General features: G+C 44.1%; 1 protein-coding gene across 3 annotated transcripts in view; it reads left to right on the forward strand.

Annotated features, from left to right (window-relative positions):
* The window catches only part of FGFRL1 (fibroblast growth factor receptor like 1), a 173,423-nt gene extending 148,708 nt beyond the window's left edge, over positions 1-24,715 (forward strand). For all 3 annotated transcript variants that reach the window (XM_027885965.1, XM_027885967.1, XM_027885964.1), the window contains exons 4-7: positions 10,275-10,355; positions 15,561-15,845; positions 18,625-18,978; positions 22,232-24,715. In XM_027885965.1, the coding sequence (XP_027741766.1) occupies positions 10,275-10,355; positions 15,561-15,845; positions 18,625-18,978; positions 22,232-22,641 (1,130 nt within the window). In that variant the 3' untranslated portion in view covers positions 22,642-24,715. The remainder of the gene's footprint in view (positions 1-10,274; positions 10,356-15,560; positions 15,846-18,624; positions 18,979-22,231) is intronic.
* The last annotated feature ends 1,894 nt before the right edge of the window (positions 24,716-26,609 follow it).

Below are 26,609 nucleotides of genomic sequence, written 5' to 3' on the forward strand. Positions count from 1 at the left end.
TGAGCAGCAGTCCTCTCTGAGAGTTTGCTTCATTTGGTAATTGTCATAGGATGTTTCATTTTCTTCCATTGGAGTTATTTTTACTTTTCTACCAGAAGACTATGAAATATGTAAGCCCATAAAGAATGTTTCAATAGTTTTCATACTGGTGTGGAAGAAAACAGCTGGATCCACATTCCTGGCTGTAAAGCCCAGTACTGCAATTCCCAGTTCATCATGATGGATTGGGTAATTCCACACTAAGGAATTATCTCAGTGTTTGGATGGGACAGGACTGTACAATTGATTATTTTTGTTTGATTATAAATGCCATCCAAAAATAATGCCTGTGCTCTGTCACTGACATATGTGACCTCTCTTCCCTTCTAGCTGCTCGGGAAATTTCTTTGTGCTGGCTGTTCTGGCCATGTGAATTTTCAGGGAAATAGGACACGTATCAATGATGTTTCTACATGTTTCAATGAAGAAAATAATAAACATTGATCAGTGCTACTAGGAAAGGGAGTGACAGAGGTATAACTTTATAGGGAACAGCAGCTGTACAGTAGTTAAAATAGAAGGCTGAGAGACAGGTTTTATCAGTTTATCCTCAGCTCTGCTGTAATCTTCTTCTTATCATTAACCTTGCGTTAGTCCTTTCAGTGGCATGCCTCCCTCCCCCAACCCTAAGCAATTTAGGATTGTTGAAGATGGAATTTTGGCCTATGTTCTTGGGTGGAGTGTTCATACCACCTCGCTTTTGGCATCCACTGTATGTGGCCATCATCTCTTCTGCAGTCAGGGAAGAGAGGTAGATGTCAACCTGACCTCCTTTTCATTCTTCCTCTGAACTTGGGCACTAGAGTTAGGTTTCTAAAGTAAGGACTATTTAAATTTATTTGTCAGATAACACTTAAAATCACAGAATTCTTCCCAATGTTTATAAACATTCTGTAATTAACTAATGATTTATTATTATAAGTAAGAAATGCAAATAAATTTTTTGTCATTCAGATAGGCTTATTGGTGTTATAAATAAAGCTTTTCTTCTCAAGTCTATAAAAATACAAGACCTCCATCATTTCCCCACCAGGTCAAAACGGGTGAATGCTAAAAATATGTTTTTTGAGAAACCTTAATACATGTGGCATCTACTCCGTGCCTGCACTACCCAGGTAGGAAACTCTTTAAATAGGGTCTATCTTTAGTGCTATCTGTGAACAATGTCTAATATAGCAGGACCTTGTCTCTAAGAAAGCCTTGATGCTATCGCAGTAAAAAATACTGGGAAATATTACCAATTTTTTTCTGGGTCTGGAACAGCTGGTTGGTAATTGCTGCCTTTTTGAGGCTGCTATTTCATGCTCAGAAAGTGCTGGGGACAAGGCAGAAGCCTAACCACTCGTCTTGTTCTCTGATTTCTTCTCCCTTTCATCCTCTGCAGTAGCAGATCAAGACTGTAACCGCAGACTGGTGCCTGTGGTACAGAGCTCTCAGGGCTGCTGTCTGTGTGTGCTGGGGCATGCTGATAAAAAAAGTAACCGCAACAACAAAGAAGGAAGAATTGTTTTCTTGCCCCCTATGGAATGGAGACCTGAAGTCAGGCGGGAGGTCCTGGTGTCTGGAGGAGTCAGCACGACGGAAGGGCTGTGATTGCCTTTGTAATGTAATTGTTATAATGGCAGGCCAGGGAATTGCAGTGGTGGAGTGAAAAGCTCCAGCTGTTTCTCCTTGTGGTTCTTTGTGTGGTTACAGCAGGAGCTGGAGCATCCCTATGAGCAGATGGAGCCACGACTGAGAATGTGTCTCGGATGACTTCGTGAGCTCTGTGGGCAGGGACAGACCACAAAAAGCAAGGCAAGAGCTAAACCTTCAGAAAGGCTTCTCCTTCCACAGCATTATGGAAAGTGGTTGGGGAAGGAGGGGAAGAAAGTTATAAACTATGCAGATCTGAACCAGATACAGAGTCATGGGCACAAAGAAAGGGAAGAGAGAGATGAACGTTTTATGCACGGGTCTCATTCTGCGTGGACTCAGAAGACCTCCAGAATTCCTCTGCCTAGATGTAGCCAACAGAGAATTTTTCATGGTCTTCAAAGTCTCCTATTTCATTAACACCCTTCTCTGTTGTGCTTTCTCTTTCTTATCAATCATACTGTATTCACAGTGACATTAGAGTTACTAAAGCTCTCTTTGAGAACTACATGAGCCAACTTTAGCAAATGGATTTATGAAATCTGTAGTTCAACCGTAGTTAGACCATTAGAATTTTATATGTTCCAAAGTCTGAGGCTGGAAAGCTGCCTGGCAGAAAAGGAGCTGGGGGTGTTGGTTGAGAGCCAGCTGAACATGAGCCAGCAGTGTGCCCAGGTGGCCAAGAAGGCCAGTGGGATCCTGGCCTCTGTCAGCAATAGTGTGGCCAGCAGGACAAGGGCAGTGATCAAATCCTGTGTTCAGTTCTGGGCCCCTCACTACAAGAAGGACATTGAGGTGCTGGACCATGTCCAGAGAAGGGCAGTGGAGCTGGGGGAGGTTCTGGAGCACAAGTCTGATGAGGAGAGGCTGAGGAAGCTGGGGATGTTTAGCTTGGAGAAGAGGAGGCTCAGGGGGAACCTTCTCACTGTCTTCAACTACCTCAGAGGAGGTTGTATCCAGATAGGGAGCGGTCTCTTCTCCCAAGTAACAAGTGGCAAGATGACAGAAAATGGCCTCAAGTTGCACCAGGGGAGGTTTAGATTGGATATTAGGAGAAACTTCTTCACGGAAATGTTTCTCAGGGATTGCAGCAAGGCTGCCCAGGGAAGTGGTTGAGCCACCATCCCCGGAGGTGTTTAAAAGACATGTAGATGTAGCCCTCAAGGACATGGTTTAGAGGGACTTGGCAGTGTTAGGTTTATAGTTGATCTCAGTGATTCTATGATTCTATGAAATAGAACTTCTTTCTATTCTTCTGCATGACTATTCTGTAGCCTAGCAGACAGCCCTCTTGGGGAACTTTCACACATGTTCAATTTAAATGCTTTCATTTTCTATCTCATTTTTTGTGTATTAATCCCTTAATATGCTTAAAATACCCCTTTTCTGAACTTCCATCCCTCCACCTTACACATTTACCTCTCTAAGGAAATATGTGATCCCCTTCCATACCAAAGTTTTTGAATCAAGCCCAAGCGAAAAAACCACAGCATCCTTTAGGGGTCTGCAAGAGTACAGAATAGTGGTATGTCCATGTTGCTCTCCCAGCAGAGATTGAAGTGTTAAGAAGGAATTGGTGGTAAAAGAGTTAGTTCAGGTGCTGGTAGCAGCTTATGCACAGCAGTGCTGGATTCTCTCTGGGCTACTAAAACTCTCTGTAGAAGTAGGACTGGTTTGTGTGTTAGAGCTAGATTGGTCCCAGCCAGTAAAATAAACTGGCTCTGAAATGCCTATGCTGCTCCTTAGTCACTCTTCTTCTCATTCTGTGGGAGTTAAGTCTTTCTTGGTCTTAAAGCAGTCATTTCCGATGAATATTTACCTGTGTATTGAGATGTGGGATGCAGCAATAACCACCAGTTTAGAGCTTTGTCCTCTACAGGTGATAGAATGGGCCTGTACATCATCATAACTTAAAGATGTGAGTTACTGATCCAGCTGTGGACAGAAGTCTTGTTTCTTCATTACCCAGCCAGGGCTTTTGTCTGTAGACTGGGGAGCCTCTCCAATGTTTCAGGAGGAAGATGGGCTGCAAATGTTTCTTTTGCAAAGCATCTTGCTTACCAAGAGATTCCCAGTGCTTGGCCTGAAGTGAAATCCATGAAAATTTTTACATGGAAATTCTCGTGAAAATGGCCTGAACTGAAAATACCAAAAAAGCCACCAACACAAACTTTTTTTAATTTTATTTTTACTGTCAGAAAATTCCAGTATCAATACCTCTGGTAATTTTTGGCCCAGCTGGAGTCAAAATCAGTAAGCAGTAAAGTCTTCAGTGCCTGTCATGGAGGAAAATTCTGTCAGTAACTTTTTACTTTATGTTGGTTTTTATTGTGGGAATGTTTTGGTTTGAGGTGTTGTTTTGTTGTGTTTTTTTTTCTTCAGAGGGAGAGAAAAGTAGAGTCTTCCTTGGCTATGGACTCCTCTGGGTGGATTTCTGCTTCTTCATCCTGAGGGATTTTGTCTGATTGGACCCAAGGGGAGGGGTTTCCTCCTTGAGGTCTTTTTTTCTTACCTCCAAATATTTGGATACCTTTGCTGTTACTGAGCCCTTCCAAATAAATGCTAAGCACATTTTCTGTCTTTTTATAACATCTGCACTGTTAATACAGTAGGTGACACTGTTACTTTAGTAGGCAGGTCAAGGAATGGTGAGCATGAGATGAAGGGTTAATGGAGGATCTATGAGAAACCTTCAAAATAGTATTTTTTAAGATTTACACCAGGTTTGTATTAGTGAGATGAGTTCATTGGAGTTTTGTCCTGTCTGACTCTAGCGTAAAGAAGGGCTCAGAGAAGAAGTTTGCTAAATTAGATCTCAATGATGGGAGAAAATTCAAAATTAGTCAAAATGAAGACTTTGCATGTTAATCTTCATGATTTCAAATTACCTTTGGGGTCCATCTATGAATCACCAGTCCCAAGTGTCCTAAAGCCATAATTCAGACCTTGCAAAAACCACAAAACAAGCTGAAAAATCACAAAATCTCAAAAATTAGTGTTTTTTAACTATTCCTCCAAGTTTTTAGAGTGCGTTTGTACAGAGTTCTTCTTTCAGAATCAGACATGAAGAAAAAGAAAAAAAAAGATAACCAAAACCGCACACACACACACAAAAAATTCCTTCATAATAAAGTGGTCCCTGGGGGGAGGGGGGGGGTGGTTTGAGGGATGGGTTAGGGTTATTCAATAATGAAAAAGCTTAGATTCTAAAGTAGTCACTTCAAGGTCAAGATTGTGGTCAAGGACCTCCAGAAACATCCCAAATATCACAACATGAACAATAAAACCCCATCATCTGGCAGTGGTAGCTGTCAGATGGGATTCATACTAGCCAGTGGGGCTGTTTTCCTGGCCACTGGGGGTTAACACCAGCTAAAATTCTAGTGAAACCTGGAGTGTTAATCCACATTAAGGAGATCTGGGGAAAGCAAGCACCTTAATCCCTGTAAACCCAGAGATGAAGTTGTTGCTGCCTTCCTACACATACCCCTCATGGGTTCATCTGGGCAGCAGATGAACCAACTAGGATAGCAGAAGAGTCCCTTAAAACAAAGTACAGAATGATCTGTGCCTTCTGTTTCCCTTTAAGTTCCAGCAGGTATTACAGGAAAACCTGAATGTATCTGAGATAAACTGCAGAGACATACTTTTTCAGATGGTACATGTTTTCATGTGTGTTTATCCACAACCTACTGCACCACCAAGGCTACTGAGAAATAAGTACAATCACCTCCTCTTCAAAGTTCATGGTCCAAGTTTTATTGGTTAGGCCAACAGAAAAAATTCTGATTTAACTCTTGGGTATGCCCTAGACCTGCCTCCCACAAGCAACTTGTGTTTTGCCACTCCCCAGACATCTGCAGTGGTGAAGGACATTGGGGAGCAAATATGATGTGCAGATAGGATGTGTCTGGGTAAACACGACAGTCAGCTCTTAAAGCTGGAGTTCAGAGAGATGTCTTTCATTCATCCATGGGAGAAGGCCTCATTATAATTGTTCAAGCCTGACTGGATTACATCACTTTCCTCCCTCCCCACTTGCCTCCCTCCTTTTATTTACACCCCTTGTTCAGTGCAGTGTTGAGCGGGGGCTGCCTTAATGATGGATGCTGATCGCTTCATTCCCCATTGCCCCCCCACCGCCTCCCCCAGTGCTTTGAAGTGTGCTCAGGTCTCAGGCTCCAGTTCAGAGGTCACTTTGTTTATTTATGCAAAGCTGGCTCATCTGTGAAATGGGGCTTTCAAGGCCTCTGACATCAAAGACTCCAAAGCTGGTCCCATCAAGTCAGAGCAGGGACGGGCCTTGCATTATAACAAATTAAAGCAACTTTGTGAATCATAGAGAATTATGATGGCTAGATTTTTGCTTCAAAAACTGGGCCATTTTCTTGACTCGCGGTTGGACTCAACACACGGTATTGGCCTGAAAACCAGTCATGGTTAAAACACAAAGCCTTCATAAAGAGTCTGTGGGTAAATAAAATTCGATCCTGACTCAGGAACAGCCTGAATATTTCCCATCAGTTTTTCTCAGAGCTGGACCGTAATGCAGAATTTTCCATTTCCTTTAACTTTCAAGAGGGAATGGAACAATTCTGCTATGGTAATAAACAGTAACTATACCCCACTGATGTGGCACTCTTGTCCCATAGGATCCTCAGTGGGCTTTGTCAGTTGATGCAGTTACATACAGAAATCCCTTCTCTGCAGAAATCCAGCCTGCTTTGGGACAAGGGATAAGACCAAAAAGACACATGGCAGGCAATATGCATAGAGTATTGTAGTTTCTGGGGTGAGAAAGGGCAATTTGTTCCATTACATCAGCACTGATAATCATGGCCTCATACACTTAGACGTGTCCAGTCTCACACAAGTCTGTGACTGTCCCTTTCAGCTCCACCATACACATCCCCAACACCACCAGCATCTCAGTCCTGTGGCACCTCAGACCTAAAAGCCGGCTTGAGATCCTGAAGCAAGAGAGAGGCAGTGTCTGGGGATGATGCCAGTGGGGTGACACTCCTGAACAACGGGCTGATGCCTCTGGGGCCATCCTGGCTCTGTCTTGTATTGCCATGTGCTGTATTTGAGGGGGAAGGGGTTACACGAGTTTCTCCCATGTCTCCAAGTCCATCACCTGACATGATACTGGAGCTTTACCCTTCAGGTTTCTTGACCAGCCAGCATGCTTTGTAACACCATGGAGCCAAACTGTACAGTGAGGACATCTAAATCGTGTATGTTTTCTTAGCATCAGATACTCGTGACATAAAATTAGTCAGTGATTGCTTTCCAAGGCAGGTTTTCCACTTTGTCTTCCAACTGGCTTCTATCCTAAGCCTGTGATACTGTCCAAGAAGTCCAGTACAGGATGACCTTCCAGTATAGGTCACAGAAAAGGGAGTTCATAGGAAACTTCAGTAGTTCATCCTTCTTAGCACTGCCTCTCACAGTAATGTGCTGGCAGCAAAGCTGGCAGTGCTGCATAGCTGGTCCCTACTGCCCTTAGACTGTAGGCTGATTTTTTTGTATGTACTTATCATCCCCCCCTGCCCATCTCAGGGGGGGGAGGTCACAAGAGCATGAACAACTAAGTGGCATATTAGGTCATTTTTTAATATAGCAAAGGCTCATGTGATTTCTGCCTCTATCTCATCCTTTCGTACACAGTCATACATTTGTGAATGTGACTTGTTCTTTCAGGTCCTCTCTCTGTCTAATAAGAATAGTGCCAGGCCAGCTGCATTTGTGAAGCTCAGGGTGAAGTGCAAACAGCAGGTCTTCAGATCTGACACTATTAACCAGGCTTCAGACCAAAGGTTTGGGCTGCACCAGATGCCTCTGAACTTGCAGGATATTTGGCTTTGCTGTCAGTGTCACAGATCCCTCCACAGAAGAGAAAAAAGGGTATTTGTGGTACAGAAAGATAAACCCTTCCCAGCATAGGGACTAGAAAAACTGTAAAAGTGTTTCTCTACCCTAGGAAACCACTCAGTATTAAAATTGGAAAAAAATAAGAAAGTTATTTAAACCAGGGAGAGACATACTCTTTCCATGCATCTACAGTACTGACTTTGGATGAGACTGGTGAAAGTCAAATATTGGTGATATCTGAATTAGACAGGGGTCTCCCGTCCTCAGGGTGTTCCTGAAATATTTGTCTCCCAAAGTGCTGTTCTACTTTATGTAATAAGAAGCTCTTTTTTGGCTCTCTGAGTCCACAGGTCAGAGCTTAAGACACTCACCCAAGGTGCAAGAATAGAGATTCAAATCCTTCTCTGAATTCAGCAGAAGAGGGACCTGACCCTGGGTCACTCACATCACAGGTTAACACTTCATCATTATATCACTGGCTACTCTGCTGCCTCACTCATACTTTTAAATTCAACTAGAGATTCACGTGCTTCAGGGAACCTTCCCAAACTGAGTTTCCCCCAGTTTCTGGATCTCGTGAATCAACTCTTTTTGGTACAGTTCTCCAGTGTGAGTCGGTTCAGATACAGTCATGCTGAGGATAGAGTCTGCTGTGACATCCCTCACCCTGCATGCGGCTCCGGGGATGGGAAGGAGCAGGAACTCTTGCTCTACAAGAGTTTCCATGTTTATGACATATTCCCCCCCTTAGGACTTCTGCTATTGTTGTTAATGTTTCCACATTCCTGACACACGTGAAGCAAGTTCCAGTGTATCTAAACCAATGTGCCTAAATGCATGCAGTTATTTATTTCAGTGTTGCTCCTCCATCAAATTCTATTCAATCTATTCCATTGGCTCAGCATGGTGGCATTAGTTATCCTGGTCTCTTTCCCCCAAAATTCCTTTTTCTAGGTTTGGTAGATTACTCCACAGGTTTGCAATTTGGTAGGATAAAAACTGAAGAAGCATCTTCAAAGGATCAAACAGATTCAGGGCAATTTTTCTTACATCAAAAGCTTGGCAGCATGTCAAGAGGTGTGGAGACTGCCAGTCAGTCCGTGTGTGTCAGCAGGAGGAGTGCACATGGGCTGATATACTGTAAGACGAGGCTGCAGGCAAGGGAGATATGCTGCTCTTTGTACATCAAGCTGAGCAGGATTAAGATACAATTGACAGAACGTTGCCACTTAAATGCCTTAACCACTTTAAGATATTCAGCAGTTAGCAATGGACAGGACTCCTACATCTCTCCACAGATTTTCTTTACTCTCCATTACCCAATAGATTTTTCTGATTGTGCAGAGGGATTTACTAAGTTCTCTGTCAGAGAGCATCCAAGATTTCATTCATAGCAATACTGGTATATATGGGAAAAATTATACAAGTGTCAGGAGAAAACTGATTTGGTATTTTGAGTGAAGGGAGACAATCTGTCATATGCAAGCCATCATATATAATGGAGCGGCTTCAGGGAGCTGCTGAAGTACGAGCACCGCATGCTGCTGCCCGAAAAGTTTTCTTTTCTCCTCGGAGTGACAGCTGAACATACCTCCAGGGGAAACTGCACCAAAGTAACCAAAAGGAGGAGAGAAAAATCTGTCAGGGTCGAGGCGGGACAAACCCATATGGAATTGCAGGCTCTCTGCTCAAGGGACAGAGGTAAAAGAGAGCAGAGCATCTGTTGGCATATAATGCCCTTTGCTGAAGAGATGGGATGAGTTTCCAAAATAGCAGAACCTGGGGTGAGGATGGGGTTAAACACAAATTCTTCTTGCACAAAGACTGCACACAAGTTTACACACTAAACACTGTTTAAGGGCAACCCAACTTCTAAAACAACTGTAAAGAGCAGTTTTACTCTCTGTACCTTTTTTGGGGGCATACTCATCTATCAGCTCAAATAACATTTGTCTTCTCCATCAAAGAGATTACAGAGAGAATTTTCTTCTTTATCACTCATGAGACCTTTTTCTATTATGTTTTAGGAGTTGGCCATTTAGAGGGATTCATTCCTTAGATCAGATGTTTCCACTTCTCCTTTGAGTTGAAATTTCAGTGCTGCTCTGTGATAGTGATATAGACAACTAGAGTGATAAGGGACAAAGTGGTGTGTTGATGCACGTGGATGGGATGGTCTCAATTAGAGAAAAAAATACCCACAAACAGCTTTTCAATTCAATATTGGTTTTGCCAGCCATAACTTTTCATTTAAAATCACTTGAGAACTAATTTAACCCCAGATCTGCTTGCTTTTTGATTTTGCATGGAAGCTGAAAGGTGAATTAGTGGCTGTAATTCCACTGCTTGTGCTTTGTGTGACTGATCACACAGGTCTTCCCCCACCTCCTAGGTTTAATTATATGTAATTTTGATTTATACCACTATTTGTGTAGAAAGTACAACAGATCTGCTCCTTCTAGGGAACAGCAACCTGTAAAAATAAACAAAGAGGTTTTTGCGAGATATTAATGCAAACATTGATTAATCTCCCATTGCTTTGGTAGCCTGCTGAAAAGCTCATAAAACACTAAACTAAACTGTTTATTAAACTGGCCAGGCTGTGGATGCCTAATGTGTGTTGAGTGTGTTTCAGCTGCATGGTGCCTCCAGGAGGAAATGCAAACTCTTGTACTGTTGTACTGCAGGAGACCTTCTTAACATCTTCCCTTTCCCTTCCTTTGCAGATGATGCCAGCTCAGGAAAGGATAGCCAGGTACCCGAAGGCTCCAACGGAGAATATGAAGATCACTCTGGGAAGCAGTGGGGTAAGGAGCAGTGTATGTTTCTTGGTTTTCCTCGGTTCTTGGTTCGTTGCTGCTCACGTGGCACATTTCTCAGTTGCTGAAGGAGAGGAAAGGCAGAGCAACTGGAGGGAGTTCTCCCTGCATATGGTCAAATAATAAACAGAGTGTCAGCTGAACATGCTGGTGTGGATGGATTGCGTCCAAGGGTCCTGCGAAATGCAGCCTGTGGTCGGCCCTAGGGCCCCCTGCCATATAGCCCAGCATGGTTCTCCCTTGTATTTGTTTTTCTGGGCAGGGACTTTCTTTTGCATGTGCAGCTATTATAGCTTTCATAGACTCCCTATAAAAAGCATATTGACTTTTACAGCAGTATTTCCAAAAGTCTTCAGTGCCAACATAACACTGCTCCCACTGAGGGCAAATGGGAGGTCTGACTTCACTTCAGGAGAATTAGCACTAGGCCAAGCTGAGTATTTTTTAAAATCCCCGTCTCTTTTACACACCTGCCTGAACTTTTCTAAGCCCTGGATTGTTCAGACATAAGATTTTGTTGCTGTTGCAGAGCTTTGGGGAACTGCTAAAATCTCACTTGGAAAGAATTACCGCAAGACTTGCAGGTCCAGAGTTTAGTCCAAGCACTCCTTCAAGGACAATAAGTTGTCAGGCTGATGCCAAACAGCTTTTGACCATTACTGACAGGAGTGTGATGTGAGTTTATGAGCTCGATGGATGAAGCACAGCATTTCTATTTTGCTCATACAGTACATCCTTCTCTTTAATATAGAGATGGCCTTGTACCACATTTGTGGCCAAGGACAAACCTCATAGCAGTGGTGGGGGTGGAACCTGACAAGCTTTTGCCATATGAGTCCCCACCACTTAAGCTGAGGCCTGTTTTCTTCAGGAGCTGGCAAACAAGTGCTGTGGTGTAGTCCAGGCTACAGCTGAATTAGAGATTTGTCTGAGACTGAGCTTGCTCAGGGAAAGGTAACCTTCACTCACTCTGAAAAGGGATGACAACATTCTAGAGTTAAAGAAGGAGTGTCGTAGATAAAGTACAGGTCAGGAATGCTTCAAGGAGAGATTCAGCAGCTACTAAGAAAAGCTGCCATCTCTCCACTCTTCATTATCATGGTAGAGACAGGAGCAGACAGGGCAGATGTGCTCCTGGTAGAGCTGCTGGGTGATGGATCAATACAACAGTAATATTAGGAAAAAGATGTAAGCCCTACTAGAAGGATTATGCATCGACAATCTCATATTGTAGTGTCAGGCTGTGCTGCCCTGACCCAGACTTTCTTTGTGCTGCAGAGTGTTCCTGAACCTCTCCTTCTTCCCCTTTCCCTCCTTCCTATCTCCTCTCCCCAAGCAGAGAAATGCCTGGGGCAGGCACACACTCACTGAAACCCTTTCGATCCTGTAGCATTCACCAGCAAATTGCTGGTGGGAGCTGGTGTGAAGGGAAGGTCAGTTTGTGTCTGCATGTCTTTGGAGGGTGATGGGTGAAGAAGCAGTTTGTGTTGTCGCAATCCTGGGCCCTGGAGAAGTGTGAGAGGAGAACCACGACGAAAAAAGCTCATCTTTGCTTTCCATGTACCACCATGGTATCACTGGGGAGAGGTCCTGTCCCCATCAAGAGCAGGGAACTATGCGGGGAAAGATGGATACCCCCCTCCATGTCTTCCCACAACTGACTGAGCTCTTATCGAAAATACTTGAAAGTATTTCAATACTTGATTGCATCATGACACTTTTTTTTAAGTATCATTGAAGCTGGAAGAGGTAGTGACTGTCACTACATGGAAGTAATTGTGGTGGATCACAGCAGACAACGTTTCAGATAATCACCTCACTTTGTATGAGCAAACCTGACAGGAGCCTCTGGGACTGATCCATGCCCCATAGGGAGAGGAGACCACAGAATTCCATCACAGGTCTTTGTGCTGACAGTCTTCCATTTCATTTAGTTATCATTAGCTTGAATAAGTCTTCGTGGTAAACAGCATTTCATACAGGAACTCATACACAACACTGTCTCTTTGTCCCCGTCCACTTGTGTTTTCCCTTGCTCTTGAATATGACATAATTTACACTGTACAAATGTGTGGTTCATGTTTATGAAGCAAATGCCAAATGATGAGGAGGAGAACAAGCATGTGAAGTATAAATAACACAGAGACACTTTGTAATGGCCTTTGCTGGCACTCCAACAAGCAAAATGTAAGTAAATTGTACAGATTTGGGGAGAGACATTTACTAGCACCAACTCAAAAGAGATTTTTTCTGCCTGCCTCTCACACTGCTGCTTCTCCTCTTTCTCCTTTGTGCTTGCTAGGTCCCTTTTTCTCTCTTATGTATGTGTCTCTCTCTTTCTCCTTTTTTGTTAACTGGCTTTTCTAAACTTGTCCAATTCAGGCTTTTGTCAAGGAAACATTCAGAATTGTGTAAATGGGATCTGGTTTCAGCATATTGCACGCAGCCTGGAGTGGCTTTTGAGACCACATAATCACTTAACCTTTCCTAAACAGAAGAAGAAAAAAAAGGCAGAAAGAGCCTAAGAAGTGTAGCTTTACCTGTAGTTTGTTGTGTATTTGTGCAACCAGTGTTGTACAAGGAGTGAACGCAAAACTCCAGACACATTCACGGGAGTCACAGTGGGAGAAAAATCAGAAATGTTAAAGCCCTGCTTTTTTGGGTGAAAAGAGAGTTTCTGTCTTACAGTGCCCTTACTGAGCAGGGATGCCACCAAGTCCTTCTGAGAGCTCAGTCACTCCCTTGGCTCTTCAGTCTGCTGGGGAAGCGTGACTGTCCTGGCTCCAGCCTGCTCTTTGATGTGTTAGCCCCAGCCCAGGAATCCCATCTTCCCCTACCTGGAGTTGCTGGTCTTGGAGTAAATTGCTGCCATATCAGAGGATAACTGCAAATGCACCCATTTCACAGCTGATTCCTGACCTCTCCATGCACCTTGCAGACATTTACTCGATTTCCCCAGTGACAGCCCTTATCAGCACGTCTCCCTCGGCTCAGACTCAGACTTCGGAATGTCGTTGCCCACAGCCTGCAGCTCTGACAGGGTTCATTGTCAGGGAGGGTGATTGTTTTTTTTTTTTGCTGGGAGGGGGCCTCCTGCAGCAGACCCCAAAGGGAACACCCTGCAATTTAGGCACCACGACCTGTGGAGTGGGTTAGTATGTCACACTTGTTGCTCAGCTGTCACGGCAAAGACTTTCAGTGCCGGAGTTACTCCGGTTCATTGGATTACACATGAAAGACTCTGTATGGAGAGTAAAGCATTTCTGAGCAAGAGTTTGGAATAACATGAAGTGGCTGGGACCCAAAATGACAGCCAAGGGGGGCGAGGGAAGGCTGTGGAGACAGATGGTTTCCCCTGCGGAAAAGGACTCTGCAGAGAGGGGTATGCCAAAGGGTGTCCTCTTCCAAGAGGGAGGGATGTTGGCCAAGGCTGCAAGGGGGGTGAGGACTAAGGGATATGTTCACAAACCTCAGAGGGCAGTGGCTGCCATTCCACAGTGCTTGGAGACAGGAAGCTGAAGACCAGCATCCTCCTTTCAGGAAAGCTCCACTGCAGTGCACATCCCGGAGCTTTTGGCCCTCAGCCCTGGGCAGCAGGGCTGGCTGGCTGGTAGAGAGTCCCACCATCCTTTAGCTGACTTCCCTGAGACCTGAAGCACAGCTTTCTCAGCTTATTTTGATGTGCTTCATTGTACTGAGGCTGTGGCTTTGCAGTTGCTATTGGTGAAGGCCAGTTGCTGCCTAAGGAAGTGGTGGAATCACCATCCCTGGAAGTGTTCCAAAAGCACTGTACTGCCTGGGGACATGGTTTAGTGATGGAGCTGGCAGTGTTAGATTAATGGTTGGACTCAATGATCTTAGAGGTCTTTTCCAACTTTAATGATTTTACGATGGACACAGTTCAACCCTGTGTGCCACAAAGCTGGCTACTCATTACCTATTTCTCATATTTCCCAAGAAAAGAGTCAGGGAATATTTACCAGGAGCATGCAAAAATGCAGGGTGACTGTCCTTTGGGGCTGAGAAGTAATACCACAGTAATCAAGAAATAGGGTTCAAAAGTAAGGGTAAAATCCTGTTGTGGAAATTATGAATGGTCTTGGAGGAGAAACTGGTTTTGCCAAAATAAAAAAAATATTAAAAAAAAAATAAAAAAAAGATGGGAAATTGGCAGGAGCATTTTGGATGCAGGGGAGGGTGTTCAGTGGGAGTCAGAAGTGGTATTAATCTCAGCAGGAGCCTGCAACTAGAAGCACGCCTGGACTGGCATTGTGTAGTTAAAGTAACTGTGAGAAATTTGTAATTTATTTTGAATTTTTCATTACTGTTCAGATTTTGCAGGTAGGGAGCTTGCATTTCTCTAGTGTTCTTGTCACTGCTGTTAAAAATATAGGTGATTTTTTTGCTAAGATGAGTAGCTTAACCCATGGTTCTGTCCACCAGCAGCTCTTGATTCAGATTCTCTATTTTTGGGATGGACTGGCATTGAATACCTTCTAATAACAAGCTCAATGGGGTTTTTACTATGTCTTTCCATTTCTTTGTTTGCTTCTTTGGGCCTTTCAACACGAATGCTGTGTAAATTGAAGTTGAATAAACTGCACACTTTTAAGTTCAGATCAATGTACAGAAGTCTGACACACTTCTAAGACTTTCCTATGTATTGAAAAGTTGTTGACTCTTCTTAAGTCCCATTAAAGCCAGTGAGAACTAAAGGGAAAAGTATCTTTGTAGAATGAAGCTTCATGTGACAAGCAAAAAAATTGAGAAAATGGTCAGCCTGACAGGAATCTGAGCTTTTTCTTCTGGTCTTGGCTAAGGACCTGCCTTTGTGGCGTGGAATATGGTAACAATTACAATGTGATTATGGGGCCGCATTTTGCCTTCAGCTGCAATAGTGTGATTTTGGTCTCATTCTGTGAGATGGTCTGGTGCAGTTGCCTTAGATACACAGAAATTCTGGGGTTGTGCTATGCAGAAGGCCAGTGCAGTGGCCATAGCAGTCCAGTAGACTTTCAAATGCATCGGGCTGGGTAGTGTCTCCTTTTGAGTTGATATGAGGGAGAGTGGTACACTGGTGTGTGGGGGGCTGCCAGGTGCCTCTTAAGCAAATTTGGCCACAACACTTTGACAACATTATCCTTTTATACATGTCCTTTGCTCACCACAGTCAATTTTTCATGCCTCTTGCAGCCCGGCCCAGGTTCACACAGCCTGCCAAGATGAGACGGAGGGTGATCGCCCGTCCTGTCGGCAGCTCCATCCGCCTCAAGTGCGTGGCCAGCGGGAACCCAAGGCCTGACATCACGTGGCTGAAGGACAATAAGCCCCTCACTCCCCAAGAGATTGGAGAGAACAAGAAGAAGAAGTGGACGTTGAACCTGAAGAACCTAAAGCCAGAGGACAGTGGGAAATACACCTGCCGGGTGTTTAACAAAGTTGGAGAAATCAATGCAACGTACAAAGTTGAAGTGATCCGTAAGTACAGCCTCTGGGGTGGAAAGGCTGGGAGGAAGCTTTGAGAAGGAGGCTAGCTGGGTGAAAAGAGCATGACGGCAGTGCTGGTAGCTGGACATAGAAATGGGGAAGTGCTAAAAACATCAGCAAAGAAAACAGTGCTGAAACTCTAGAATTAACCTGACACCTGGGCAAGACAGAGGAGCAACAACACAATTTAGTAGATGAAAGGAAGATGGGTAGTTGGGAAATAGTCATTTCTAAGGGAACCTACATGATAAAACTTTACCATTGCCCAGTTCAATCTTATTCTACCAAGAGAGTCAATTCAAGGACAGACTGAGAACTAACTGAGAAAGCCTTTCAGATGCCATAGAGGAGGGGTGAAAGTATTTAGGATAGCCCAGATTACTCTGTCAGAATGGGTGAAACCAGTCGATTGAAAATTTAATCTAGAAGTCTCCAAAGGGAATTAGCAGAAATCTTATGTCTACAGTGATTAGCCAGACAAGGCTTTAGGGCCAGAGTCTAAAAAACATTTGGCCATCTGAAGCTCCAGGTGGGTATAAATGAGATACTTAAACAACCCCTGAAAAATTCCCACTAGGGTCCTGTCTGTATCTTTAGATGCCCACACAGCTTTAAAGATTCAATCCTTAGAAGATGAGCTGTGGGGGATTACCCTGCATTGTGGTGAGGTAAATTGCTCTTCTTACTATTTACCTATTCTGATGCTTGCTCTCTAATCTCCTGTTTCCCCTATTATTACTGAAGGTGATTATACTCAAATCCTACCTAAGTTTACCAGAGAAGAGCTCTTATTCTTAAATCATTGTGCTTTGTCTATGACATCATCATAAGTTGTCATGGAAATGATTACAGAGCAGCTCAAGAAAGAGGAGATGAGCTGAGTGGAGGGAAGATTGAATAGCCTTCAGTAATGAGGAGCAGGGGCATGGAGGGCTATTTCCAGCCACTTTGAAAACATGTTATTTGTCTGTGCATACATTTTAGCATGAGAAAGTTTATCCCAGTGTGAAAGATTGTTCTTAAAGGTAACGATCTGTTCTCTGATAAGTCCTTTCCCCAGAATCACAGGAATTAAAAGCACATGTGGGAAGCTCTGTTGGGCTCTGAAGGCACAAACCTGCTGGACATCTGGGATTGATAAAGATGCAGCTGTGTGGAGACAGTAAAAACATGTGTTTACACTAAAACCAGGAGCAGAGGCAGGGAAATGAATCAAGCCCCATCCTAATGGCAGCTGTGGCATTTTCACTTCATCAAAACCAGACAGCACCAGGAACAAACCCCTTTCTGTGTCCCTGTTTATCTTGGTTTTTATCAACTTAAAGATGTGTGTAACCTTTGTTTTCATTAGCTTTTGCTGGCCAGGAGTGAAAACAGTAACCAAAGCTGGAACCAGAGTCAAGGAGATAAGGGCATTAAGCAGTTTTCAGACATCTTTCTATTTTTAACATCATTCTGTGAAGCATTACAGGTTTTATTCAATTTCCTTCTTTTTTTCCCCCCCCCGAGCCTCCACTCCTAAGTCCTGCTTATCTGAGTCTCAGTCTCCCCAGCTGTGATTGCTGCTTGTAGTCCCAAGGCAAGGCCTATGGAGACCACTGTGGTATTTTTGTTTCCCAAGCCCATCTTTAGAGCCCTCATTATTGAACATATCCTGAGTTTTTGAAAGAGGGTCCATTGTTCCTTCCCCTCACCCCAGAGCCAGTGCTGGTGGGAGCTGTTTTGTTACATGCTCAATCCAACAGTGTTTGCCATCAAAAGGAGTTGATGATTGCCAGCAGTTACCACCCACTGTGATACCATAATTTCTCTCTGTGCCTAGGATAGAGGTTTGCAGTCCCTCCTTGCCTGGAAACTGTGACTGATTTATCTGATTCTAACACTAAAAAAAAAAAAAATCCAAACATTCCTCAGAATGAGGCATATATTTTTCTTTTTACTTTATGTGGTGTTGACACAACCCAAGGCTTACGGTCATGCTGGAAAGGATGGTCTTGTGAACCTCTTCTGTTTGATTTTCTTTCCTACCATCTTGTTTCCTTTCTCACCTGAGAACTGAGGCAAAACGACGTTGTGAGAAAGGAAAGATTTTGTTATTGGCTAGAAAATCAAACGTCTTCTGAGCTTTTCCTCCACAAAAATTTTCTCCGTGTTGAGCATGGAGATGATTAGACTGAAGAAAGAAATACCCCAGCCCTCCCTGTTTCTGAACTGAAGGTTGCCACAGTGGTTACAGTGTGGTGTCTTAATAGATAAGTACTCCTAAATAATCTGGTAAAAACTTGAAGTTGTGTCTCATTCACCTGTAAATTGCACCCTGCTGGACATGGTGGTGAGACACAGCATCACAGAATCACACATGGGAGAGTTGTTCAGCGTACAGAAGAGAGGGATGAAGACAATCTTCCAAAGAAAAAGGGCTCAGAGGAAGAGAATACTTTTCTCCAGGTCTGATATATATATAGAGAAAAGTAACTTCCTTATTAGAAACAGTAAGATTCAGGTTGAGCATGAGAACAGACTTGCTAAGCCTCAATGGGAGAGTTTTGTGGAGAGACTAAAGGGCATCTACCATTGGAGGCTTTGGCAGAGACTGGGAAAAATTGTATCAGGAGAGGTTTGCAGAAATCTCAGCCTGCCTTGGGGCAGGGAGTTGGACTAGACTATCATTTTGCATCCCTCCTACACCTTTTCCCTATGTTTGTGCACTTGCAAGTTACTGAGGTTGGCAGACACCTTTTCCCATGGAGTTCCCTGTGTTTCCGTGCAGAGAGGACGAGGTCCAAGCCCATCCTGACAGGGACACACCCTGTCAACACGACGGTGGACTACGGTGGGACCACGTCCTTCCAGTGCAAAGTCCGCAGCGACGTCAAACCCGTCATCCAGTGGCTGAAGAGGGTGGAATATGGCACAGAGAGCAAGTACAACTCCACCATCGATGTCGGGGGGCAGAAGTTCGTTGTGCTGCCCACGGGGGAGGTCTGGTCCCGCCCAGATGGTTCCTACCTGAACAAACTGATGATTACCCGAGCCAAGGAGGAGGATGCAGGGATGTACATTTGCCTGGGGGCAAACACCATGGGCTACAGCTTCCGCAGCGCTTTTCTTACCGTCCTGCCAGGTGAGTTTTCACTTATTTGTCCCCAATTTGTACCAGCAGTCTGCCTCATGGTATTAATTACACAACAGCTGATGCCCATTGGGCTCCCTGCCCCTCTGTGATGCCGTGCTGATTTCAGCTCGTCAGAATTAATGGGGGACTAAATCAGCCCTGATTTAAAACAGTTCCTGCTGAAATCCTGTTGAAGGTGTTTCCTTTTCTCCCTTCATGGGAAATAATCACAAAAGCACAGAATGGGTGAGATTGGAAGGGAGCACAATGGGTCATCTGGTCTGACCTCCCTGCTCAAGCGGGATCGTCCCAAAGCACGTTGTACCGGATTATGTCCAGAAGATTCTTGAATATCTCCAGTGAGGGACAGTCCACAACCTCTCTGGGCAACCTGTTCCATTGCACAGTCACCCACAAAGTTCTTCCTCATATTAAGGTTGACCTTCCCATGCATCAATTTGTGCCCATTGTCTCTTGTCCTACTGGTGGGCACAAAGCAGAGCCTGAACCCTCCCTTCAGATACTGATGGGCATTGATGAGGTCCCCTTTCAGTCATCAGGGTGAAATAAAATGAATTGTCTGCTCCTATATGGAAGAGGAGCTGGGAAAGGAGGCTGCAGTTTCAGACACTACATCACTTCAGTGCTAGGGTGCTGCATAGGAGAGGAGAACTGAATAACAGCGCAGTTTGCAACCCCATTCCCTTACATTTCTCCTTTCTTTTGCCCTTATTTATATTGCTTTTGCTGGTAAAAGGAAACAATTATACAGGCCCATAAAATGAGAGAAGAATAAAAACTGTTCTGGTCACAAGGAAACGAAAAGAATGAGTGGGAGAAACAGAATGATTGATTAGTTGAATTCTTACCCAGTGGTCCCCTGGGGTCCCTGTACCAAATTCACAGCTGCTACCTCCTCTCCCCAGACCTCAGAGCTGGTGGCCACATCTGTCTGAGACTGTGTTTGAGACACACCATCTTTGCTTGGCCATTTTCTCCTTTATTCCTTGACTGTGCAGTTATCCACCCCGAAATTTTTTTTTTTTTAATTGAAAAGGGCATTTGTTTCTGCCTCATCTTGCCTTGTGAATCTTGCTTCAGATCCACCAGTTTTATGACAAAAATAAATCTTACTGCTTTTTCTTCCCTTTGTCACCACAAAGCCAGCTCAGCCGAGAGAGTTCAGGAGCTGGAGCCAAAATCAGAACATTTTAGCTCTCAGGTATAATGGAGTGTCTCCAGTCGAGACACCAGTGAGAGACAGCGATCATGAACTGATTTTCTCTGTAGGTAGCAGGGGAAATGCTCATGAGTCCCGTAACTAAGGCTGCATGGCCTCTTCTGCTCCCTGATTGCCAAAGCTCTGTGCCTCAGCAGCCGTCGAGAGTCACTGGCTTGAACTTAGATACCAACAGCAGGTTGACAAGTAGGAGAATGCCCTTGGCATTGTCCTCTGCGTCACTTGGATTTAGGACTAAACTCTAACTGAAAAGCCTGTAAATCCCAAGGAAAAGGCTGCATGGGTGGGATATAACTCAAAGCCTCTGGGAGTTTCTGAGCTATAGGAGTCTGATCCAGCTCCCACTGAAATCAGTGGAAGACTTTCCATTGATTTAAATGGGACTGTAATGATCCCTAATGCCAGAGCCAGCGCCTGCAGGCCTGTTGTTATTGGCAAGGATGGAGAAGGAGAGCCCAGCTTGCCTTAAGAGGCGAAGATGTGATTGTAAGGCCATGAGTTAAAAACACAATTTTTCTTGTAAATCTACCAGTTTTGATATAGACAGCTCTGAGGAACAGCATGGAGAATATCAAAACACTTTCATTTCGGTCTAGCAAAGGATTTCTGCCAACCAACGTGAAGACTGCTGTTTTCCTGGTCAGCTGATGGGTCAGTTCTCTGATCCTGTCATGCTTTTAGCAGCAGGATGGACCAGATGACCTCCAGACTCCCCTCCCAGCCTAAATTATTCTGTAATTTACAGTGTTAGTGAATCAAAGTTTTGCCTATGGAGGTCAACAGTATAGGCCCTTCTAACTTCAAAGAGACCACATGTTATATATTTAACATTTCAATCCAGCCGTAGGATTATTTGTCAAGGGGAGAAAAAGACATTAGTGTCTTAAAAGAAGTTTGGCTTGAAAGTTAAGTGATATATGTTTGAATATAACACATTGAGCGATTTAGATAGCCTGTGGTTTTAGAAATTTCTTAGGTGTCTCCCTGCAAGTTGAATTCTGTGCCTAGATATGTTTCCAGGCTTTGGAATTCCCAGCTGGTAGCTATCTAGACAAGGATTTTCACAGCTAGAATCCTACCCCAGGGCTCTTTTTGGGTACATAAATCAAGAGATCAGGCTGAAAAACCAGAGTGGCTACTCAGGGATAGTGGTACAGGCTGCCAACAGCAGAGAGGGGGGAAGGGGAGGTAGGTGAGAAAGATGATATCTGAAGCATCTTGTCTCCTCCACAGTAGCTGAATTGATGACTGCCTTTGAAAAGCCAACAGCAGCTCCAAACAGAGTGGTGGAGGTAGTGCCCATTTGGTGTAGGGAGCTGTGGACACACTTTAATGCTGCGTGAACTTTCAGTTCTCCGTGGCTTGGGCACCAGTGAGGGGACACCTGCTCATCTACGTTTTCCACATCCTTCAGCTTTCCTTCCAGCCACACAATAAACTCAGGAAAACATCTCTGAAACCCAACATCATGCTCCCTGCCATGGCAGAGCATGAGTAGCTCCAGTATTGCTAGGCGGGGTTACTTAAGAGTGAGTGTCTCAAGCCCAGCAGACAGAGCTACACCTGGCAGAGGCATGTGGGCAGTGTGCTGTGTTTCTACACAACCCCATCATGCCTCCTGGGCTGCTGACATGGAGGCAACACTGACGTATCTCGTGTTGTGTCCTCCAATCTGGGCAGCAAAGCTCACTCCATCGCAGAGCGAGAGTGTTAGGAAACTGTCTTGGGCTGGCTCTAGTGCTTCCATTAAAGCTTGGATAAGAAAGCGAAAAAAATCCTCCAAAGACTCCCCTCCTGACCCCTAAACCAGAGAAAATGAGTTGCTTGTCCTTCCAGGAGCACTGAAAAGCAAAGCAGTTACCAAACATCATGTGCTGGCTTGATTTCTCCCTCGTTACTCGGTCTGGCAGGGCTGCCAGACAGCCTGTACAACAGCCAGCCCGAGCGTGACATCTGTTTTGAATCCACTTTGCCTGCATTTAATTAACTCTTTCTGTCTCTCTCTCCTGCCGTAATGTCCAGATCCCAAGCCTCCGAGTGCACCTGTGCCCCCTTCCTCGGCCAGCAGCCTGCCCTGGCCCGTGATCATCGGCATCCCCGCCGGAGCTGTCTTCATCTTCGGGACGATCCTCCTGTGGCTTTGCCAGTCCAAGAAGAAACCCTGCTCCCCTCCAGCTGCTGCCCCCGCGCACCGGCCACAGCCCCGGGACAGGATCTGTGTCTCCCAGGTCCCAGACAAAGACTGCATCTCCTCCATAAACTATGAGGAATACGTGGCCCAGCAGCAGCACTTGCTGTCCCAAGGGCCTGCGCTCGCCCCAGCCATGGCGTCCAAAATGTACCCAAAGATTTACACGGACATCCACACCCACACCCACTCGCACGTGGAAGGCAAAGTCCACCAGCACCAGCACATTCAGTACCAGTGCTAAGAGCTGGCCCTGTACAGTAGCTCGTTTTTGGGCTTTTCCTCGTGGTACCTCAGAAGAGACTGCTCCAAGTCAGCTCTCACTGCCAGCAACAGGCAAAGCAGACAGAAAAGATTTTATATATAATTTTAAATATATATATATACATATATATATAATTGTATATGCGTGTGTGTATGTGTGTATATATATATGTGTATATATCTATATCTATCTATATAAATATATATATAATAGAGAAAGACAGAGAAAAGAGATTTTTTTTTTTTTTTAATTATTGCAATCAGGATGTAGCCGAGGAATAATGAAGGATCTCCAAATCACAGCAGAGAGGCAGCCATTTCCAACAGCAGAGCCTTCCTGGATGTTTTAATCAAGGTGGCAACAAGTGAGGCAGGACACAGGGATGTGAACCACCACCTCCTTCCTTGTGTTATTAAGAGGAGCAAGTAGAGCGAGAGATGTGTGTGGTACTTTTCTGGATGGGCACTGCTGTTCTTGTGCCAACTGCACATCACTTGTTTTGGGGGGAAACCCCCAGACCTGTCCTGCTCTGAGTGACTCAGGCACTAAAGTACTTGAGGTTTAGTGCCAAAGCACCAGGAGACATAACCAATTCATCTCGTTGAGGGGGAAGACATAACACAAGAGGGTCTGGAAAAACTAATTTCCATTCGCAAGGGGAAATGGTGAATACTTCTCAATCACAGTCAGCACAACCAGCTAACCAAGCTGGTTGTTTTGAATTCTGCAAGGTGAAGACATCCTGTTTCCCATGGGATGTTCTGCAGATCAGTCCACAAGAGCTCCCCTCCCCTGGTCCCAGGACTCAGTGCCACTGCCAGGAAAAAAGAGAGAAGGAATGAGGAACGTTGTACAGAACACCTTTATATTTATATTTAAGAAATAATAATAAATAATAATAATAATAATTGAACTGCTGATGGTGAAGAAAGCAAAACACACTGTCCTTCTCTGATGGCTTACGGTGACAAGCTACTGGATCTTCTACATCAATGCAAAATACATGAAAGCATTAGAAAAAAGTGTAAGAAACAAAGAGAATGAAATAATAATCTTGTAGGAAAAAATGCATTTGAGAAATACTCACCTAGATTGTGTGTGGTTTTCCCCTCCCCTCAGATATCATTTTGGAAATGATGAAACTTCGTTGCAGTTCAACAGTAAAAACAGAAAGAAGAGAAAATAAATAAGGACCATATTAAATACCTATATGGACTGGGAATGAATCCAATTGCAAAATATAAAACCTTTGTAATTCTATATAGAGTTTAAACAGAAGTCATGTATATTTAATTTATTTTGTTAAACAAGAAAAAAAGTGTATGATATTTTCCTCGAAACAGGCATTTCTATACGTATTTTTGATCAAAGAAAATAAAGATTTTTTTTTTTCAGGTTCTGTAGATGCCATGCTCAGAGTATGCTCGATGTAGCTTGTGACCAGCTGTACTTCTCCTAACCTGGTGATCACCTGTCTCTATGCCTTTGTACACTAACCATATGTAATCTCCTATCACCTCAGGTACTGTTGGTACCATCCTTTCCATCAGAAACTCACCTTTTTCACTGCTTATATTCTGACTGGGAGGGTCTGCAGTGGCCAGGTCACTTCTCATGGGCACCGTTCATCTTCAGTAGCAGAGCTCTATGCTCACACTATGCATTTTTGGGGGGGTTGGGGAGGAGGTTTCATTAAGTTTTTAAGCACAAATCTGCAATGGGTCTTCTTCTTAAAAGAAAGTCTTGCAAATCAAAATATAACAATTTGTTGGGCTGTAGAAGGAACTTTGGCCTCAGGGTGCCTGGAAGGGGAAATCATGAAATGTAGGTGAAACAATTAATTTGTAAGTGCAGCTGCTGCAGGACCCAGTGGAGGGTGAGCTGGGAGCAGTGAGAAGAGCTCCTCCCCTCCAGTGGGGCTTGAACCTTCATTCTTTTGCACACCAACAAGAGGCACCCAACTCCTCAGCAGTCAAAATTTTCTTTAGAGAAGGCAGCTTCGGCAATGCTGAAATTGTTTGCTCTTCTCTTGAGTTTCGTTTAAAATGTGCTGATAAAAAAAAAAAAAAAAAAAAAAAAAAAAAAAAAAAAAAAAAAAAAAAAAAAAAAAAAAAAAAAAAAAAAAAAAACCACCGAAAAATTGAAATATGACAGTTTTTAAATCTGAAATTACTTCCTTCTCAAGCCTGATCTGTGAAAGAGATCCCAACCAAACCAGCTGCTCCGTTTAAAAGTGAAACACTTTATTGAATCTGAAACAAAGCAGTGCTTTAGGCTTTGCTTTTCTCTGAACATTTCTGAAGGTATTTGCTCTGTGTTGACCTGCAGTGATTTTTCTGGTGGTTTGTTTGAATCACCAGCAAACCAAACAGTTCCCTGTTTGCTCAGCCGCAGTGCTGTGAGATGGGGCCCCAATTCAGTGAAATACATCAGCTCCTGTTTTCCTTCATCAATACATGCTGCTCCAAAAGGTCCCTTTTTGCCTTAGTCATGGGATATCCATGTAATAACCCCTGCAGAAAGACCATTCCTCACAATGGTCTTCCTACAGAGGTTGTAACAAAGAAACCCATTGCTAACCATTGTTTCTTTTTCAGCAGGAGGGTCCAGTTAAACTTTGTTAACACAAGTTGATGAGGTCCCTAGAAGCTAAATTCAGATTAAGGGCACCTTCATATGCATCCTCTCAGCTTCAGGGAAACTTAAATTTGAGGACTGAGGACTCTGGGTATATGGCATGATTTAGTCAGGAGTTTTAAATGGCTATAATATAGAGTAATTTAATATTTTTTTTCAAGAAAAGCCTTTATACACCAAGTGCATCACCTTTATTTCAAGAAGACCATAAGTGTATGAGAGATACTAAGGGCTACATCTCATATCTCATACCTGTGGGAAGCTTCTTACTGCACCATGGTGCATCCCAAGCTACTGCACATTCCAGCAACATTAGAGGCATGGACAGGGCAGGATTCCCCTGTAAGGCCATGACCCTTCTCTGCTCTGTAGGCCAGTGCTGCAGCAAGAGGACACTTCTAACACATGCAGTGTTAGTGGTGCTGATACCAGCTTCAAAGGTGGAGGAGACCACTGGGCTTGTATTGTTCAGCTGAGCAAACCCTGAGAGATTATCTTACAGCACTTTTTCAAATGGCAGCTATATCTCTGACCCTCAGAGAGAGGGTTAGTGGATTAAAAGAAGCAATCCTGCACTTCCCATACAGCCCTTCCAGGCTGTGTGCAGCACTCTCCACCAGTGCCTTCTGACCTTTGTGATCCAGCTCTGTAGTGTTGTATCGTGCAGTCAAAAACTCCATATTTTGCCACATGGAAGTTGAAGGAGTGGCTTCTTCCTGCCCTTTAGAGCTCCTGCATTAGAGATAAATCTCCAGTGATGCTGGCAGAGCTCTCCAAAGGCAAAGCTGCAGTGAATTACCCATTGTACCTGAAGCATCAGCCCAGCACAGGTGCAACCCCCAACCATGGCACCAAGAAGGCAGCTCTGGTTTTGAACGTGCAGTGGGAGATGCTGTGAAGGTCTTGCTTTGCAGAAAGCATGGGCATTTTATCCTGCTTTGGGTATCTGTTCCCTCACTAGCATCTATCACTGCGCACCAAAACTGGTGGGAGATTTCCCCCCCAGGAAAACGGCATCATATGCCCTGTTTAAGAGGGGCTGTAGGTATTTTCTGACCCTTTTGCTGGCTTGCTGTGCCTGGGAGGGGTTCATGTTTTTGAGGAATTATTTTGCCTCCACTGGGTACCTGTAAGGGCTCTTTTGAGTCACGCTGTTCCATGCCCTACCGCATGCCATTGATTTTTAGGGCTTGATTGTGCCTTGCATACATTGCAAAGTCTTCCTTAGTTTAAATAAATTCAACCAGGTTGTGCTTGTGTATGAATTTTGGTTTTTTTCAGTGGAAAAAGATTTGGATGCTTCTTCATTC

The sequence above is a fragment of the Empidonax traillii genome, unplaced genomic scaffold (genome assembly GCF_003031625.1).
Source record: "Empidonax traillii isolate 1590-97213 ecotype Southwest subspecies unplaced genomic scaffold, ASM303162v1 scaffold175:size1888319, whole genome shotgun sequence".
NCBI classification, from domain to species: Eukaryota; Metazoa; Chordata; class Aves; order Passeriformes; family Tyrannidae; genus Empidonax; species Empidonax traillii.